General features: G+C 32.8%; 2 protein-coding genes across 4 annotated transcripts; both read left to right on the top strand.

Moving 5' to 3' along the window:
* The first annotated feature begins 1,570 nt into the window (after positions 1-1,570).
* Positions 1,571-5,417, top strand: LOC113846719 (bifunctional nuclease 1). 2 transcript variants are annotated; one of them, XM_027475289.1, is made up of 11 exons: positions 1,572-1,819; positions 1,961-2,255; positions 2,540-2,710; positions 2,825-2,874; positions 3,022-3,078; positions 3,184-3,249; positions 3,374-3,448; positions 3,744-3,862; positions 4,051-4,142; positions 4,900-4,954; positions 5,110-5,414. In XM_027475289.1, the coding sequence occupies exons 2-11, from the start codon at positions 1,970-1,972 to the stop codon at positions 5,114-5,116; spliced, it is 978 nt and encodes a 325-aa protein (XP_027331090.1). In that variant the 5' UTR covers positions 1,572-1,819; positions 1,961-1,969; the 3' UTR covers positions 5,117-5,414. The 2 variants fall into 2 exon arrangements, with proteins under 2 accessions (XP_027331089.1, XP_027331090.1); XM_027475288.1 differs by having other exon boundaries at positions 1,571-1,819; positions 4,900-5,417.
* A 1,828-nt stretch (positions 5,418-7,245) lies between these two features.
* On the top strand, positions 7,246-12,647 carry LOC113874102 (phosphatidylinositol/phosphatidylcholine transfer protein SFH8-like). Of its 2 annotated transcripts, none has more exons than XM_027512317.1 (14): positions 7,246-7,595; positions 7,989-8,292; positions 8,647-8,746; positions 8,877-9,143; positions 9,247-9,324; positions 9,417-9,518; positions 9,627-9,676; positions 9,771-9,870; positions 9,960-10,058; positions 10,209-10,322; positions 10,432-10,567; positions 11,178-11,575; positions 12,100-12,174; positions 12,276-12,647. In XM_027512317.1, exons 1-14 carry the CDS (start codon positions 7,562-7,564, stop codon positions 12,294-12,296), a joined length of 1,878 nt encoding a protein of 625 aa, XP_027368118.1. In that variant the 5' UTR covers positions 7,246-7,561; the 3' UTR covers positions 12,297-12,647. The 2 variants fall into 2 exon arrangements, with proteins under 2 accessions (XP_027368118.1, XP_027368117.1); XM_027512316.1 differs by having other exon boundaries at positions 7,393-7,595; positions 10,206-10,322; positions 12,276-12,604.
* The last annotated feature ends 236 nt before the right edge of the window (positions 12,648-12,883 follow it).

The following is a 12,883-nucleotide window of genomic DNA, read 5'->3' as shown; positions in this document are numbered from 1 at the left end:
AACACTACAGTTTTAAAATGACTAAACATGTACTTTGAAGTAGATTTTCATATTTCCATATTGTTCACGAATTTACCTTCGTATATTTTATTTAAATTTTTATAAAATTATTATGTGTATTTAAATTAATTTTAACTAAATATTGGGATTAGAACATATTTAAATGAATTTTAAGTTGATCACTTAAACTTTAAATTTATTCAAATTGTCTCATATATTTAAATAAATAAATTTAAGTTTGACCTAAAATAAAATTTTAATGCTTAAAGTCATTTTTTAAAAAATTTTATCTTAATAAATATAATTGTTTTTTATTAGTTTAATATTTAATATATATCTTCATATTAGAAAGTGAAGTAAAACAACAATAAAGTTATAATTTTAAATCCACAATGATACCATATGATTGAAGTATAATTTTTAATGACGAAAATGATATTTAAAAAAGATTAGTCATTTATTTAAATTGTCTCTTAAAAATTAATATTAGATAAATGATATGTACAAGAAAAAATAAAATATTTTAAAAATAAATATTTGTAATTATTTAATGATACATATATATGAGTTATTTAAAGATTAATCGACTCTACTTATAAGTTATCCTTATTCAAATAATTCATGAATAATACAACTTATTTATATTTTTATTATTCAATGTAATTTTGTTAAAGAATAGGAGAGTCATTTTTACTTTAACTCAAATAAAAAAGTTAATTAACTGCAGAACATGATTAATGGTGTGTTTAGATATGCCTTAAAATTCATTGAATATGAAATCAAATTTTAATTAGTACTCTAAGTTATGTCAAAATTATATTGTATCCTAGACATACAAATGTAGAACCAATCAGGCTAAAAATAAATTATGAGGCCACAAATCAATTATGTTACAATTGTTTAGCTTATTCGATGCGAAAAAGGAAATACTTTATTTTACTTTTGGATAAAATAGAAAATGCGTAAAAAAATAAGTAAAAAAAAATAAAGAATGTGTTGTTTGAATTAATAAAATTTTATTTATTTATTTAGATGAATGAAAAAAGTAGTTTATATTAAATAATTTTATAATAAAAAATAATTTTTTTAACATAATATTATTTAATTATGTATTTTTTAAAATATTTTTAACAGAATATAAAACTAAAAAATGTCACATCTTCTCCGTGCAAAATCTCACTTATACAAAATAAATTGATAGAGCACATGTAATTTTTTTACAAAACATCTAAACATATAAAATATATTTTCTTATAATTATTTTTCCATATAAACAAACAAACAAACCATAAAAGCATTTACTGAAACTGAGTCTTGGGCACTGGTGCTTGAAATTCGGAACTCACACACAAAACTATAGGTAAAAAGAAGGTTGTAGGAAAGTTAATGTAGTATTATTTTATCTGTGTTGTCTGAATAACCATAAGAACATATTTTTATCGAGAAAAGAGTTATTTGTACAGTATTAAATGGCACCTGCAACAACTAGAAGAGCGTGAAATAGAGGGTATAAGAGTGATTGTACCTTTGCGTTGTGATTGAAGCTCACGCAAGCTCCACCTCACTCTCTCTCATATATAAATCTTCAGTTCTTTGCTTTTCCATCTTTCTCAAAGAATCTCTTATCTTCTTTTCCATCTTCCATTCCTAATTCCCTCTTTTATGATCTCTTCACACGATCTCATCATTTACTTATAATATAACTCAAAACCCTTGATCCATTTCGTTACGTTTCATTCGAATTCTAAATCACCATCGAGCGATTCTGTTGACCCTTTGCGCAAGGCCTAGATCAGATACTTCATAATCGCTCAAAAAGGTAAAAGGAAAAACGCATTGAAATATCGGGTCGAGTCGGGTTTTATGGTTGCAATGATTTCTTACTAATTTAGGTCTAAGATAATTCTTTAATTATTAATTAATGCATGTGGTTAATTTTGTTTTGGTGTCTGTTGTTTAGGTTTGGAGAATGGGTTCTCTGCAAGTACCGGTTGTATGCCCCTCTGCCAAAGCAGGGTTCTGTAGAATTCCTATGATCGGGGCAATGAAAATGAGTGTTAGATGCATTAGAAGTGAATTTTGGGGTCTCTCTGGTGCCATGGCTAAATCTAGTTTTCTCTCTTGTCACATAAACATGCGAAAGTGCAAGAGAGTGCATTGTAGTTCCAACTCGTCTTCGAATGACAGTGGAAGTACCGCAGATAATTTCAATGAAAAAGATGAAGATTATGTTAACTCTAGTGTGATTGAAGCTGGTATGTTTAGCTGCTACTAGTTCCATAAAAATAAAAATTATAACATTATTCAGTGAATTGCCACTAAGATAACATGATCAATGATGCAATATGACGATATTAGTGCGCTGATTCTAGATAGGGTGTCTACATGTCTTAGGAGATACAAATTTATATGTTAATTGAATACTGGATTTGGGCTAACTGAATGGGTGTGATGATGGTGCAAGAAACTTTGGCAAACAGTGTCTCCTCCCCCATTTGGCTCTTATGAAATAGACTTGTTCTGTGATTTTGTTGATTAGTTGAGGTGAAGAGCGGAGCAGATGGTTTCATAATCAAAATGAGGGATGGAAGACACTTGAGATGCATCCATAACAATCCTCAGGGAGGGCATCTTCCAGATTATGCACCGCATCCTGCTATTGTATTGAAGATGGAAGATGGGACTGGTCTACTTCTCCCTATAATTGTTTGTATGTTTGTCTTACTCCCTAACATTTTTTTATCATGGAAACATAGTTCTTGCATTTGATTTTGATAATTATGCATCTGTACCATAATAAATTTCTGTAATGTAATATTTTCAGTGGAGATGCCAAGCGTCTTGCTAATGGCAGCAATACGCAATGTTCCAATAGTATGTCCTCTTTGTCATTTGAATTCCACTGTATTACCCTCATTGTATTCTTCCAAGATGTGTAATTAATCAAGTGTTTGATCCCAAATGATTTTGGTTTTTTGTAATATAGCCACATGGATACTAACTATCTGATTGCTGTATCAGGCTAGACCTACCTTATATCAAGTTGTGAAGGAGATGGTTGACAAGATGGGTTATGAAGTACGGTTCTGTTTATCTTTATACTCTACTCCTTATCCTGATTTTTTTGTGATATTTCAATCAGATTTCATGATGATATAATCATGTCATTTCCTGCTTCTGCAGGTGAGACTAGTCAGAGTTACTAGGAGGGTTCATGAGGCATATTTTGCCCAGTTGTATCTTACCAAGGTATTTATTTTGTATTCTTCCTCCCCCTTCCCCCACGAAAGAAAAAAGAAAAAGAGAAATAAAAGCATGCGAATTCACCCCAAGCGTTGTATGACAGTTTAATTATATTTGGTAATTGGTATAGGTTGGAAATGAGCAAGAATGTGTGAGCTTTGATCTTCGACCTTCAGATGCTATCAATATTGCAGTAAGATGCAAGGTAATATTTGTATATTCATGCTTATGAATACGTTTTCCACTGCAGCAGATTGCATTCTTTTATTGATTTGCTTGGCAGTTGCTCATTTTTTACCTGGTTGATATTAGAAAAATCAAGTACCGGCAGATTTTTTTTTTGACATCTTTATTTGTCAGAACGGTTCATTGTTTAGGCAAGTTAAATATCTTGGATGCACTGTTGGATTGTGTTTACTAAATGCCAAATCCTAAAGTTATACTTGTTAAAAATGAGACTAGGTTTATAAGAGATTTCACTATTTTTAACAATGCTGTAGGTGCCGATACAAGTCAACAAGTACTTGGCATACAGCGATGGTATGAGAGTAATTGAATCAGGCAAACTCCCATCACAGTTCCCTGGTTCGGACGGTCGATTATTTACTGAGATGGACCGGTATGTTTGCGAAAAAGATACCTTAATAGTTATAACACACTTGACTCATATGTAGTATGTGTAGTTTCTGTTCTTGAATATATTTATGTAAAGGAAATAAAAAAAAAAAAGTTCTTGGAATCTGTCTCATTATTAGTATATTTTTCATTGTGAAATACATATTCTAACTAAAAGTGACACAACTGCAGGCCAAGTGGTCAGCCTTGTACCGAGACCATGGAGTTCAATCTATTGCACAACATGTTGAAAGCTGTTGTTGAAGAGCGCTATAAAGATGCAGGTAATAATTGTCTTAAGATTATTTTTTCAATCTATTGATTGTGTTCTATGTTCTCTACATTTTTTAAAAATGTATGATGCATGGCAAAAGCACATTGGATGTTGTATGTGATTGATCATAGTGGCAGCCAATCATGTTCCTACTCCCTAGTCTACTGTACTGGTTTTGATATTTTTGCCCTTATTAGTTGGAGAAGTTTCAACTTGTTGATTTTCTTCTTGGATGAGGACCCTCATGCTAGGATGCAAAAGTAATTATAGTAGGACCCACTACTATTTATGTGGGTCTATTAACTTTGTTTTAATGTCTTTCTCTCTTAAAACATGACTTTTTACTGTTAGTGAGTAACATAAAGTGATCCTTACATTTTCTTCATTCATCGCCTCTATATAGTCTCTAAGCATTTGGTATCATCACTCATCAGTTTTAATTAAAACAAATTTGTATGCTATATGCCCCTGGCATTATGTAGGAGAACTGTCATAGATGACATCACTTAAACTATTTTCATCAGAACAGGCTTTTGCTAGGCATCTGTATAGGCATCAGAACAAATTTGTATTTTTATATACTTGTGAAGCTTAATATTGCTCTAGGTATTCAGTTGTCTACATAAGTGGCTATTCCTTTATACATGCATCAAATTAGGATGTAAGTCTTGCAATATTACATTAACATTAGTTTTGGACTGCTGTGTAGATTGTATGTCTCTAATGTATTACTTTCACATCTCATATTTCTTCTGATGAAACTGTAGCTTTGTGGAGGGACAAACTCAATCAACTTAGGGCTGGAAAAAACGTGAATAACAGGTATGAAGCTTTTATGGTATGACAATTTAACGCTTCCAGCACTGCCTTAAGAATTCTCTAGCTGAGTGAATTTACCCAAAGCCCAACCATTTTTTGGTTTTTTTTTTCGGTTGGGACAGCTTTAATGCACGCCGACAACTTTTATTTTGTTGCAGATCCTGAACGCCTTAATTGTATATAATTCAAATCTTATATTAGAGAGTCGATGGGATTCGGTACAGCAGATGGCAGTCATGTCTCTCCCTTACTTGGCCTATATATATATATATATATATATATATATATGCTTACATTGTGAATATTTGTATATATTTGTAAACATTAATGCTAATGCAATCATGTGGAACTTTTCACTGCTTTTCTGATATACTCGTTTCAATCCTCAAAAGCTGTTAATATGTATTTTGTTTTTTATCCATAGGATGCAGTAAAGTGATGGTTGTGTTTCGCTGTATTATTAAAATATTTGGGATGGTTGGATACACTGCTGTAAATAAATTACTTTGTTCTTTGCATTTGGTTTACTCTTAGGTAGACTTGCCAATAGAAAACCTTTAAAATCAATTAATGCTCTGAAACTCTGGAATCAAATACCCATTCAATGCTTATTGAATTCAATTATTAACTGAATTACGCTGAATAATTATTCTGGACTGTCTGTCCGTAATTTTAATATGTTTAAAAACCTCCCACAGGTTTTTTTTTGCTATGTTGCTCGGGGCCTCGTTAGACTGCTTCACTACATATGCTTCAAAACTAATGTTATGTTGATTAAAAAGAACTCTTGTTCTTGGATTGAAACCTGCCTTTTCCCCCTGTTGTAAATTTTTCACTCCCAAAATGTGGATAACTAGTATGGGAACGGAGTTGGGTGACTTTGAAAAGGTAGTAAGAGGACATAGAAGTACTTTTAGATATGCGTATAATTTTATAATACTTTTGAAAGAAGGAAATCATCTCTTTACAGAAATTTATAATAATATTTGGACGATTTATCACCAATCAACAATGGAATACAAACACGAACAAATTTTTTCTCTTTTTATTGAGAACAAAATCTTTTAAGAAGATATAATTCAATCTTACCAATTTATTAATGTTATATCATACGGAGTGTTTTGTGTTGCGGAAGCAACAGGGTGACCATTTTTTCCTGCGCCATCGTAATAACTAAAAATAGATACATGTAGTGCACGCCACCAGTTCTATAACGAGGTGAATGTAAAGTCAGCTAATCTCGAGTGTCATTATGCAAATATTTATGTAAATAAAGAAGCGAAGTGCCTCACTGTTGAAGGAAATTTCATTGTCCCAACTTGTACCAATTAGGGAAATGTTTACTTTTTTAAGCGGTCAAAAGAGAAAAATATTTATTAGTGAAATGTTTATTAAATAGTAACCCTATCTTTACGGGGACTTAAAAAACGAAAAAAAAAACTTTGGGTACATTTTCTTATTTCTCTATAGAATATAGGAGTTGGGTTTGCCCTCGATAAAAAAAAAATTATATTCACAATATTTAACAGTTATTAAAAAACTTGATGCTAGTCAACTTTATTATAGAGTGATAGAAATAACCAGTTTTCCCATAAAAAGGAGTAAGAGTTGACGAGAAAGGCGTAGGTAACATAGCACCAACTACCACCGCACCGACGACGAATTCGCGCCATGTTTTAGATAAAAATGGTGGACCCATATAAAGACAAGGTGGCTGCAAACAATGCAATACTTGTAGGACCCGAAAAATGAAAAGCCACCCCATGTGAGATTGGAGTTGTGTGTTCATAATTTTAAAAAATATTGCATTTCAATTTGGGTCTTGCTAACAATAATGGAAAAAGAGAATATTTTTATTAAAAATCAAAGTGAGAATTCAATGGAATGTACATTAAGTAGGATTTTTGGTTCCTCTTTTAATTCCTTCATATTTCTTTTAATAAAAAATATTGCTCAATTGCATTGTTAATTTGTTTTATACATTATTGTAGACATTATTTTAGCGCCAAAAAATGCCGAACCATACTATTAACTAAATAATTAGACTAGTGATTAAAATCTAAATAATTCCATAAATTATTGATGACGCAAAATATCTAAGCACGAAAAGTTACGAAACAAGATGTTAATATATTATTGGTCAAGTATTAAATTAATAAAATGGTTTTGACAGATACCACGCCGGAGACATAGTAATATATTACCCATTATTATTGCAATTCATTACACACGCATATCAATTTACTCATAATTTTAACCGTAAATTTAAACTTGAATCTCCACTTTAATAGGCCAAATTCAATTTTTTTAACATCAAAGTCATCAAGCAAACATGTACTGGCAGGCTGAAGAGGCAACCATATCTGACTTTGAGATTTACAGTTTTTGAACGATTTTCACCGTTTCATAAACCATTCTTCTTCTCTTTCTCTTCTGCCGACATCTTTTATCTTCTATCCAACACCAACACCACCCCATATTTATCATATTTTTATTTTATTTGGATTCTGTCTCAGGTTTCTGTGTCTCTGAGTTGCTTTTTATCGGTTTGGCTCTGAATTTCATGTGTTCTTCCATTCACAACTTTCATATTCATTCAACACTTTTGACATGTCCGGACCGCTTGATCGGTTCGCACGTCCCTGTGAGTATCACCGATATTTTCTTCAATCGTTATTTATTTATATAATTTTCGTTAATTCAACGCTTAAATATGCATCCAATTATCTCATGCTTTGATCTAGATCACTATATCAACTGAAATTAGGTTTATATCAGCTGAATTTCATTTAGTTTAATTTAATTTGATTTAATTTAGTTTAATACAAATACATATCGTCTTAGATTTAACAAACGAGTAGTAGGTTAGTGATCGGTAATGTCTAACCAGTCTTATATCTGATTGAGATGCTTCTAAGGATTTGCCTGTAGTGAAGAACTTAATTGGACCTCTTCAACATGTTCTGCATTTGCGTCTCTTTGATTTTGAGTTCTGAAATGTAATTGAAATGGATTGTGTTGAAACTTTGTTTCTTAGGCTTTGAAGGGTTTTCTGGTCATGATGAGAGGAGGGAGAGAAAATCAGATTTTGAGAATTCGGAGGATGATCGGCGAACGAGGATTGGTAGTTTGAAGAAAAAAGCAATCAATGCATCAAGCAAATTTAGGCATTCTCTTAGGAAGAAAAGCAGCAGGAGAAAGAGTGCCAGTCGTAGCAATTCTGTTTCCATTGAGGATGTTCGAGATGTTAAGGAGCTCCAAGCTGTGGATGCATTTCGACAAGCACTTATGTCGGACAACTTGTTGCCTCCGAGACATGATGACTATCATATGTTGTTGAGGTTATTGCTATTTATTGCTTCCAAGTTGTGTTTAAACATGTATTACTTTTATATCAAGATGGATTGGGTTTTTTTATCTTGTGGCTATTTAGAAAGATTGCAGTGGTCACAACATGTGCATCATTGATAAGTTGTCGTGCCTTTACTAATTATGAGTGTCATGTATAATAGATTGGTTTTAATTTGGGGGTTCAGCATTTCAAACCACATAGCTAAATCATAACGTTTGCTCGTCGCATTTGTGGTTTGCATAGATGGTATCTTGGCATACTGAGAGTTTACATGCTTCTTACACAGATAACTTGTTTTCCTTAGAGCATGATGTAGAAATTGAACCAACTGATGTTATTGCAGATTCTTGAAAGCAAGGAAATTTGATATTGAGAAAGCGAAGCACATGTGGGCCAACATGATCCAATGGAGGAAAGACTATGGTACTGATACAATTATGGAAGTGAGTCAACGGATTTGAAAAATATACCTAACTTCTTATTTGGTTTTCTTCTTTGGTTGATCATGTTTGATTCAATGATCTAAATTGTTGTTCACTATATACTACTTTATTTTCCTGTTTTTCTCTTTAGGATTTTGAATTCAGCGAGTTGGATGAAGTCCTGCAGTACTATCCGCATGGTTATCATGGTGTGGATAAGGAGGGAAAACCTGTTTACATTGAGAGGCTAGGCAAAGTTGATCCCAATAAGCTTATGCAAGTGACAACAATGGAAAGGTATTTGAGATACCATGTGCAGGGTTTTGAGAAAACATTTTCTGTTAAGTTTCCTGCATCCTCTATTGCTGCAAAGAGACATATAGATTCAAGTACAACCATTTTGGATGTCCAAGGCGTGGTATGTTGTCTGTCTAAATGGTCTTGAAAGTTTCCTTAGACCATTTTGATTTAGATTTAGTCAATAATTGCTGTGGACTACCATGCTGCATTATGCTTTGCAGGGTTTCAAAAACCTAACTAAATCTGCACGGGATCTTATCATGCGGCTGCAGAAAATAGATGGTGACTACTATCCAGAAGTATGTGAATTTAATCATAATTATTTTGGTAGTTTTCAATTCTTCACATTCACGGCTGCTGAACTTGTTGCTCTGGTATCTCTTCTTTGCAGACATTATGCCGAATGTTTATAATCAATGCTGGTCCTGGTTTTAAGCTGCTTTGGAACACAGTGAAAACATTTCTTGATCCCAAAACAACTTCAAAGATAAATGTATGTGTTAATTGTTTGAGCTTTTATTTTTTCTGTTTTGATTTTTATGGGGTAAGACAGAGATAATCTATAGGCGTAAGACTAATTGATGCTTCAATGTTTCATCAGGTTCTTGGAAACAAGTTCCAGAATAAATTACTTGAAATCATTGATGTGAGGTAACTGTGCATTAACTTTTCTTAATGGCGTTATTTATCAATCGGCTTGTATTATTGTTATGTAGAAGTTCTGACTGTTTGTGTGGCTTTTCAGTGAGCTGCCCGAATTTCTTGGTGGTACTTGCACTTGTATAGATCAAGGGGGTTGTATGAGGTCTGATAAAGGACCATGGCAAGATCCAAACATTTTAAAGGTTTGCTATCTTGTAACTTCTATATTCTGCTTTTCACTAAATATTTTGTACGATTGTGTGACTCAGCCTGAACAGTTGTGTACAAGCAGATGGTTCTTAGTGGTGAAGTGCAATGCTCCAGACAAATAGTAACGGTTTCTAACAACGAGGGGACTGTGATGGAATGTGATAAGGCATGCTATCCAACGGTATATCCCTCTTAGACACTTCACCAATATGAACTTTCAGATTTTGTAATTCTTTTCTTTCTCTGGATTTTTAGCCATCTTAGACACTTCATGAATGAGAACTCATATTTTATGACTCTTATCAGCTCTTTGTTTGCATTTTGAAAGCAGATAAGAAGTAGTGATACATCAACAGCTGAATCGGGATCTGAAGTCGAAGATGTCACTTCTCCCAAAGCAAGTGGGAATTATACAAACCCTAGGTTGACTCCTGTCCATGAAGAAGTAAGTGGTCATGATATTGGAGTTGAGGTTGCGAAAAGAAAGAAAGTAAAGATGGATAGTTTAGAAAAATGTAAATAAATGAAATTCAATTACTTTGATGTTTGTCCAGGCAAGATTGATTGGTAGGGCTGGTAATTCTGGTGGTTTCTCTGAGTATGACGAGTATGTTCCCATGGTTGATAAGGCTGTTGACATCGGTTGGAAGGAGAAACAAGTGACAACTCAAAACTCATATGGCTCAACAGGTTAGATACTCCATGCATATTTCCTTAGAGGTTGTTTGGAAAGGGGAGGGGAGAAGACAAATTTTGCATTTTAAATAAATATATTTAAAATTAATGTTTTTTTAAATAAAAAATATAAATTGATATATCAATATAAATTTAATATATTAATCATGTATTTTTTTTTTATCATAAATGATATATAATTTTTTTTATTTAAAATTAAAAATATGTCATTTTCTCTTTTCTCCTCTAAAATCTGCTCCCAAGCATACTCTTGTAAGTTGTAGATTGTGATACCCCCACCATTATTAACTTATTACATATTATTGAAGCCCGTGGGGATAGAGAGAGAAAGGACCATAATACATAAAAGAATTTTTAAAACCCAAAATTATTGTTTTAAAAAATTATATATATATATATATATATATATATTTATTTATTTATTTATTTACCAATGCATAAGAAAACGAACACAAAAATATTATACACTTGTATAAGATCGTAAATATTCACCAATTCATAAATATACATCAAGATAAATTGAACCAGTGCAAGGTGGTGGATTTTAGTTGGGATTTTATGACCATGAAAATTATATTTGTAAAGCATTTGTTATTTGGTGCAGAAATTTTCCTACTAAGGACTGGACGATCTGATGGAAACCGTGCATATATCTGGGCTATTATCGTGGGCTTTTTTGTTGCCATCTGTGCAATTGCTCGTTCATTAGCATTTCGTGTGACTAAAGGAATACAGGATAGTAAATCTGATTCTGCCCAAAATATGCCTAACGTGACCGTTGATTCGGTAACGAAGGAGGAATCTCGTCCCCCATCACCTGTTCCCAGATTGACCAAGTCAGAACTCATCTCATCTGCTTTGAAACGCCTTGGTGTGCTTGAAGAGAAGGTTGACAAGCTACAATCAAAACCTAATGTAATGCCCCATGAGAAAGAGGAGCTGCTGAACGCTGCTGTTTATCGTGTGGATGCATTGGAAGCAGAACTGATCGCTACAAAGAAGGTAACTGGATTTCATTTACGATCATATTATTTGCTTCAGGCTAAACAGACAGCAATTCCTGCTGTCATAATTAAGTCTCAAATTTTAAGGAAATGTTTGGTATGCTTTGCTATTATTTGCCATTGAATTGGCCTGTCCATCAATTTTTTGATTGTGAATGTGAAGTTACACCATGTGTATGTTTTGAGTTTTCATCTTTTGATGGTGTTAATCTATAGCAGCTGCTTTATATATTTGACAATACACTTGATTTGCAACCACTGTATCTATAGATATTTTCAATTCAATGCAGGATGCCGTAGGTAGATTACTGCTTTTAGCTTAGAGTTAATTAGGGTCCTTGTTACCAAACTTTAGAGCTTCTCTTTTTGCTGTTGATTATATATTCTCTATGCTATTGTAATTCACTTTAAACAATGCTCAGTCAAACGCTTGTCTTTTAAACTAAGTCAGTTGTGTGCTAAACTGTTCAATATCTGTTAGTATATATAACTAAGATCGAGTGTATTCCGTTTGCTAAACAGGCTTTATACGAAGCTTTGATTAGACAAGAAGAACTTCTGGCATATATTGACACTCAGGAAAGAAGCAAAGTCCAGGTAAGTAAACGATATTTTGCATCTTTTCTAGATTCAAAAAGAAATATCCGAATAATTTTTATTAAAAGTATGTCCAATACTTTTTTGCTTTTGTCAAACAGAAAAAGAAGTTTTGCTGGTGAAGAGATAACTGTACAGGACGGAGCTTTTCGGCAGAGCAATGGATATTTCTTCTTTCCTGCTTGTATATTTTACCTGCTCAGTCGTTTGTCTTCTGATGTCTTGCCCATTTTCGTCATGGAATTCATGTATGATGGAGATCTATGTAAAATTGCTATTTATCTCTCTCTCTCTTCTCTCTCTCTGCGTGTATATACGTTTTAATATAGATGAATTTGCGCTGAATTATAAATAATTGTATGACATATATAGAGTTCGATCAATGTTTAAGTTTGATCAACCTTCATTGTGGAACTTTCTTATAATATTATCCAAGCCTTAATAATCGTATAAAAATAGCTGTATATTTCTAGCAGTACAAGTGCATTATTCCGTTTTGGTCTTCGGGAGCATCAGCTGAATCGGGTGATTAAGGCAGTGAACAAACTCGGTCACTGAGACTACCTCTCGATTAAAATCTGCATTTTTTAATTGCAACGGTTTCCATTTTATTAAAATCCAATTACATGTTCAACGTTTCCTTAATTTTGAACTAGCACTGCGTGGCAACATAAATCAGAAATTCACAATGTTATAATATTTCTAGCAA

Source organism: Abrus precatorius, unplaced genomic scaffold, assembly GCF_003935025.1.
Source record: "Abrus precatorius isolate BTA unplaced genomic scaffold, Abrus_2018 Scaffold8, whole genome shotgun sequence".
In the NCBI taxonomy this organism is placed as follows: domain Eukaryota; kingdom Viridiplantae; phylum Streptophyta; class Magnoliopsida; order Fabales; family Fabaceae; genus Abrus; species Abrus precatorius.
This window is presented reverse-complemented; position numbering and strand designations above follow the sequence as displayed.